Genomic DNA, 7,342 nt, shown 5'->3' on the forward strand with positions numbered 1-7,342 from the left:
TTGCTAATTCATGCATACAGTTGCCCTGCTTTCATTATATAGTTTTAGTGGACACTTTCGCATTGTAGGATAGCATTATGAAGGAAAACAGTTTACTAGCTTTATGCCTGACATCCATTTCGTGTAGGGAAAATCCTTCTGTAAGGAGGAGGGCATGGTGTAAATGCGGTAACATGGTCTGAAGTCCGATTGCTGCTTGTGTTTTCATGCAACTCCTCCAAATCAGCCACGACTTCATTCATCGTTGGTCTGTTCGTGGGGTTTGAATCGAGGCATCGGAGAATCAGTTCAGCAAACTTGTGAGCTTTTTCCACCGGGAAGTTGTTTCCGAGTCTCTGATCAATCACACAATGCAGTTGTTGGCGGTTGCTAAGATATGGTTCAGCCCACTTGGTAAGATCACCAGCCATTCCATCCGAATATTTCTTCACGGCGCAGGAGCCTGAGAAGATCTCTAAGAGCACCACGCCGAAGCTGTATACGTCCGTTTTGAGTGTCACATGCCCTGTAAAAATGAAAACCAAATTACCCCTTAGAACAAATGAAATGTCTGGCAGCATGTGCTAGGTGTATAAAATGCCCTTTTCACGTAAGTTGGTCAAAGTGACACCAATTTTATGTACGAATTGTTGTATATTTGGTGGTTGGTTGAGTACCTGTCCCTATGTACTCAGGTGCGATGTAGCCTTTGGTGCCAAGAACCCTTGACATTATGTGGTCCTGGTCATCTTTGGGTCCATATTTTGCCAGGCCAAAGTCTGATAGCTTGGCATTGAAGTCCTGCAATGATGATTATCTTCTTAAGGTTAGATTAATTATTGACAAATACAAATGAATAGGACCCTTACGACTTTTGATTACAAATAGAACTGGAGGAACACTAAATCGACAAACCATATAAATCATGTTTAGTATTCTTTTATTGACATTTTAGTGTTCTCATGATTCATTTAAAATTATGTATTGATACGTAACTAGCTCTATTTGTATATATTTTCCACAATTAATTGTTAAAAAGTATGATGACATAACCTCACATCATCTAACAGAACATTTGAAGCTTTGAGATCACGATGAATGACTGGCGCCCTACGAGTGTGAAGACAATGCAGGGCCTTGGCCGAGCCGAGTGCTATTTTGGTTCTTCTCCTCCAATCTAACCGTGTCGCATTTTCTGCCAAGAGTTGGGCCTCCAAGCTTCCTCCGTTCATGTACTCATAAACCAACATTCTGTGCTCACCCTCGCAGCAGTACCCTATTAGTTTCACTATGTTTGGATGACTTATTTTGCTCATAAATTTCCTCTCATTCTGCACCCACAACATAAATTGATGATGTCGCAGACGTTAGACACGTTTTTAAGCGGAGTAGGAGCCACATTCACATCAGTGAGACTAAATTGTGTGATTGTATGTCAATTGAGGAGAAGTTGAAGTTCCATGCATGATGAATTGTTTTGGTGTGTGCAAGTGTGACTTCCAAGTCAACTCCTAATTGGGTCCCACACTTGTCATGTCAAATCAATGTAAGAAGGGTAATGCTAGGAATGTCATCTATTTAAACCATATTTTATATACCGTATAAAATGATTGTTGATGATTAGATTATGACTTAAGGGTTAATTAACATGCTTATTTTTTATTGGTGACACATCACATGATTTGCAAATATGAACTAAAGAATTAGTCTACCTAACATTACTCATTTAAGAATGATCATATACCAAAAGATATCAATTAAAACAATTCAAAACTTCACCGTGTAATATGAGAAAATAAAACCTTGTTGTCAAATTGAAAACTGCTCCAAACCTAAAGGGTGAAATATGTATTTTGCCTTGGGAGAAAATTTTATAACCGAAACCATTCAATTTCTTAATCTTCATTTGAAGATCATTCATACAAAAAATTAATCGAACCTGAGATCATTTACTAATTCAAATATATAAAATAAATTAATAGTGTAGATAATAAATACTATATTGGAATCGGACTATTAAATGGTCTCCAATTGAAATGATTTTTTGGAAGTATGTCCAAATGAAGACTAAGAAATTGAATAGGTTCGATTACGAAGTTTCTACTATGAAAAAACGTTATTTACAAGTAGAAGAATAAGCTCATTTCCCAAAGAGGGAGTACAAGGATTATTCAAAAATAAAAGAGAAAACAAACTGACCTCCCATTGTTCATCGCCTTGTAGTGCTGTCTTTCTAAGCCTTTTGATAGCAATTGGAAACCCCTCACTTGGTTTTGCAGCAGCCTTCATATTACAATACCTCACGTACCCTTTGTAGACATCACCGAATCCGCCTTGCCCGATCAAGTTCTTGCTGCTAAACTTGCGTGTGGAAGCTTTCAAGGCACTGTAACAGAAGCAGTATAGCTTGTAATCTCGCAACAGTCCGTCCTTCTTGTTCACTCTCTCCAAATTCCGATCTTTTGGACTCGGAGTATTGGAGTTTGTGGTGGCCCTTGCACTTTTGCTACGGTTTTTTTCTGCACTTAAACGCATCAACAAAAGAAGAAGAGAGCAAAGTTTTGTTGGTTAGCAGAGGAAAAGGAACTGCATGCTTTTGGGATGCATGCATGCAATAACAATAGCTATGTTTATAGAGACAGATAAATTCCTCTCTTGAAGTGGTGATCTAAGTTTCTCACGTTTTCTCATGGACCCAGAAACATAAAATTAACCGAAGGATAAATAAAATTTATACAAACTACCCAAAAAAAGTTTTTTTCTTCAGACAAAAAATGAGATATTAATTAGTACCTTGACCTTGTAAGGAAGTTGAGGAAACAGTTGGAGCTTTCTCTCGAACTGTTTTATTAGTTTTCTTGGGTAGAGAAATTTGCAACCCAACGTCTCCTTCATTACCAAATAGAAAGAAAAATATAATTTTAATTTTAGAAACATTTTGCCTATAAATATTCAACTTCAGATCATTGAAAAAAAACACAGAAATTAACAGTATGAGTGCAAACCAATGGGATGAGGTTTAGGAATGACAACTGATGAGTCTGTCTCTCGACGGTGTTTCCTCAAGCAGTTTCCCATGAGACCCGCTGATGATGATTACGTACGCTAGAAGAACCAGAACCAAAGACACGAATTGACTTTAATTATAAAAGTGTGTGAGAGGAAGCTGATGAGGGAAAGAGAGAGATTAATGAGGTAATTAAACTAAGTAGAAAGATAAATTAAACACGATTAGTATTATTAATACAACCTAGTAAAAGATGATTAATCAGGTGATGTGGGCTAGGTGGACAAATACATGTCCGGAGTTTCAGGAAGAAATATCTGTGGTCGATTATTTCAAGAAATCTTTTCTCGTCACAACTGTAAAAGCTGGGAGACGAATAAAAAAAGAATATGTGCAGGTGGTAGTTCTATGCCTCTAACAAACAGCTTATTAGTTTGAGATAGATATTGATCTTAACTTCCAAGGGTATTGGTTGGTGGACTTAGTGGATTATTATTAAATTCTTAAATTATAGCTGGAAGAGGTGGTCTGGTCGCAACTTCACAGGGTCAGATTGGAGGGAAAAGACGCAAACCAAACTGTTCTAATTTATTAGTAAAAGGCGATGGATTATGACAGAGTTAATCCAACTTCAGCTCTCTCAATTTTTTCCTTTTCTAATCCTGTAAGCCGGATATGGATCCCCATCGTTCGGGGTTCCTGTACTATTGAAAAAGTTAAAAATTTCTAAATCAAGCAAATGAGAATATGAAGTGTGAGCCATTGGGAGTGAACCATAGAAAAATTTCGAAATTCATCATTTATTATTAGGCGGCATAAATAGATGTTATTACGATTCTACGGACAACAGGTCGTTTATTTACTTTTAAAATTAGCATATGGAGTAAATATATACATCTTGTTTATGGCGAAAATGTTATGTTTATGCCGAGACAAGTATATCTAAGGCCTCCTCTGGTGGAGTTTAAACACAAAACAAAAAAAATTAAGAAGAAAAAGTATTATATATATGGTTCATTGGGCTACTAAGCCAGAAGAGTGATGGAAAAGTTTTTAGGGAAATTGCTGTGAATTTACAAGAAAACTATTGCTGTGAATAAGAAAACTAACCTTTTTCCAAATAAGAGAAACAATATAGCATGTTAATGATCTCGAGAAAATCATGAGAACAGTAAGTAGAATACAGAGAGAATGCTAATAATGAGCCCAAAACCCTATGCTGCCATGCATATGCTAATAATCAATTAGAGAATTGATATTTGTTGCAGAGAGTCAATAACATTGACTTAAAACCAGGGTTGGTACTTAATTAGGTACTGTAGTAATCAAATCCCAGCCATCACCTCCAGTAATTTGTGTTGAGATATGATCAAATGACACCCGGAGTTCCCCCAAACACTTCAGTAGAGACGGTGCAATCCTTCAAAGAATTTATGTATCGATCCTAATGAAGTATTCGGGGGAACTCTAGGGGACACCTGATTCCAGATGTATGTGCACAGTAGCCTAATTCACTACGTACTATGTACTGTTTTTGATTGCTTGGGTACTTAATTATGAAATGCAAACCATGCATGCTAGCTATATATAATATAGTCGTAAGCTGCAACAATTGTTATGTTTGAGTAGAGATCCTGGAGAGGACGACATAACAGTATTGAGCAGTGAACCTAGACAGAAGTGTGGATTAGATTGAATTTGAAGGTACGCACGTCATTAAGGAAAATAATCTTGAGGCTGTGATGAGATTGAGAGGCCATTCGTTTTCAGGTATCTTTACCAAAATCTAGAACATGCTGGGGGCATGTGATCATGACAAAGGGCTTCTTATTCTTAACCTAGAATACCAGCTTGTATGGTAAGCACTGTAAAGTCTCTCCAAGTGGCCCACACGCGAATTCCTTCGTCTTCTGCCTATAAATAAATCTTAGCTTAGCTTAAGATGATCATAATTTAGGACAAAAAAAATTGCTATGATGTGTGATAGATCCGTTATTCCATCATTATATATCGAACTAACTTGCGCTTAGAGTTCCTTAAGGTACTATAGCAAACTACTTAATTAGCTTTGGCACCAAAATTTGCAAGTGTATATTGAAGATTTTGTTTTGAATTCATACCCCCTAAATTAATATTATGCGATGAAAGTGACTGAAGAGGATGTATGTGCAAGAATGGAAAAGGTATGGCCATGGGGCGAGCTTGTGACCACTCATTGAGTGTATTTGAACAATATTCCCTCCCTCTCATTTTCCCGCAATACTGACCAGGTTCATCATCAATAGAAGTATGAGGATATCATGTTTCTAATCTAATGGTTCTCCTACATGCCAGAAACCGCAACAATGTAAGAAAGAGATTATAGGCTAGTTTGCTACAAGTTTTGTTATGCATAGTAATTAATTTCCCTACATTGTCTTGCCAAGAAACCACGAAAGTGAAAGAAAGAGATCGTCAGCTGTTCCCTGGAGTTCCCCTGATCACTTCACTGGGACAGTTCATATGATCAGTGCCCGTAATTTATTAACCTACCAGATTAAGGGTGCACAGCTTATTTTTTACCGTGCATCTTAAGTGTTTGGGGGGAACTCCGGGTGCCATGACAGTGATCAACATGATTGACAGCAGAAAATATATACTTGGTGATAGCAGTAGGTGCAGGACAAGCAGAGACGGTGTTGAGGGGGAGCGAAATGTGCAATTGCACAGGGCTCACAAAAAATTTTGGTATCTTATATTTATATGTAATAATGTTATATATTAAAAATATACTTTTATTAGTACTTTAAAATCTTATAGTGTACTTTTTATAAGTAAATTTTTTTTTCTTTCTAAATATAAAAATTTGAAGTGCACAATGAGATAGTAGGAGTGCCAATAACAAATAATAATGCTATATATTCAAGTGAAACTTTAAAGTTAGAGTTTTTGAAGCTTTTTTTTCTTTTCTTTATTTGGTTGCTTAAGATTGAACTGTTTTTTATTATTTAGTGAAGATTATGTTTGTAACTCTTTTTATACTTATTTAATGACATTTGTAAACTTACAATCTGTGAGTTCTAAATGTTGTTTTGATTTAAGTTATTATTTTCTAGTACCAATATATTGTCCTACTTTTTAAAAAATAAAAACTATCTTAAAAATGGGCCCTTTTATAAATTTCGCATAAGACTCCCGAAATCTTAGAGACGGCCCTGGACAAGGATGAGATCCATCAATGAATTGCCAGTAATTTTGGCCAACCAAGAAGGGTTTTTACCTGACATTCCCATTGGAGGTAATTCGTTTCATAAAGGTTGACAGACACCAGAATAGAAATATTGGGGACACAAGAGGTTGAAGAAGCCATGAGATTGGGAAAAAAATGATCCTAGAAGAGGATCAGAGGCTCGAATACCATGTAAACTTTGTGATTCACATTAATCTATATATATAATGCTGCTGTACGATCTTTCTATTCTGGAGATACAAGAATATTATCTCATCTAGACATATACATCTGAAGTTCAAAATACAATTCAAATATACAAAGATAATTAAGATAATTGAGAGAATTATATCTAACTGACTGCCCTTACTAACAACTTTGATTATCTAACAGAGTAAGTTTTCTTGTTGAACTCATTGGAATTTGGGATGAAGCCCTTCGCTGCTATAAGCTTTTTTTATTTTATTTTATTTTTTTAATTTTTTTTTATTCCAAAAAAAAGGTTCCTTGACCATGAGGCTTTGATTTGTCATAATGATGAGCAACCCCGTGCTGCTTGGCTACTAATTCCACGCTATTTTGTCAAGGCTCTCTATAAGTTTCTGGAGATCTAAAACTATTATTTTTGTAGCTTTATGGCTGTTTTTTTCAGGTCGTTTTAACTTAACGTTGATTTGACGGAACAACTGAAGAAGCTTATTTTTCCATAGCCACCAAGTCGGCAAAGAGGAATTAAGAAATAAAGAGAAGTTTGAGGATATTCTTTTGGTGTTGGTTCGAGAAAAATAAGAAGATTGTTTGATGCGTTGATACAGGCGACTTAGGCCCAGTTTGATATTGTTTTTTTTTTACCAAAAATTGCTTCACTCTAAAGTTAGCAGTAGAAAAGTGTTTGGTAAAAATAAAATATAAAGTAATGGCCTTCAGACAATAACTTTTAAAAGTACATGTATGTTGCTTTTAAAAGCTTGTTTTAATAAAAAACGGAGTTGAGCCTAATTCTTGTAATAAGCTCATTAATCGTAAATAATGACATTAGGTATCCTTCCATTGTTCTTCAAACTCACAACCCTTTTACAGAAAACAGTTTTTCAAACGCTCAATTGCTTTATTTTGCGTTTGATTATTCTTAAAGCACAGCAGAAGCA

At 35.8% G+C, this 7,342-nt stretch overlaps 1 protein-coding gene across 1 annotated transcript; it reads right to left on the bottom strand.

Annotated features, from left to right (window-relative positions):
• Positions 1-7: 7 nt before the first annotated feature.
• LOC126596650 (probable serine/threonine-protein kinase PBL3) lies at positions 8-1,545 on the bottom strand. The gene is made up of 3 exons (XM_050263316.1): positions 1,038-1,545; positions 657-780; positions 8-505 (listed from the first exon to the last, which is right to left on the bottom strand). Exons 1-3 carry the CDS (start codon positions 1,323-1,325, stop codon positions 102-104), a joined length of 816 nt encoding a protein of 271 aa, XP_050119273.1. The 5' UTR covers positions 1,326-1,545; the 3' UTR covers positions 8-101.
• Between the last annotated feature and the right edge of the window lie 5,797 nt (positions 1,546-7,342).

Source organism: Malus sylvestris, chromosome 13 (genome assembly GCF_916048215.2).
Source record: "Malus sylvestris chromosome 13, drMalSylv7.2, whole genome shotgun sequence".
NCBI classification, from domain to species: domain Eukaryota; kingdom Viridiplantae; phylum Streptophyta; class Magnoliopsida; order Rosales; family Rosaceae; genus Malus; species Malus sylvestris.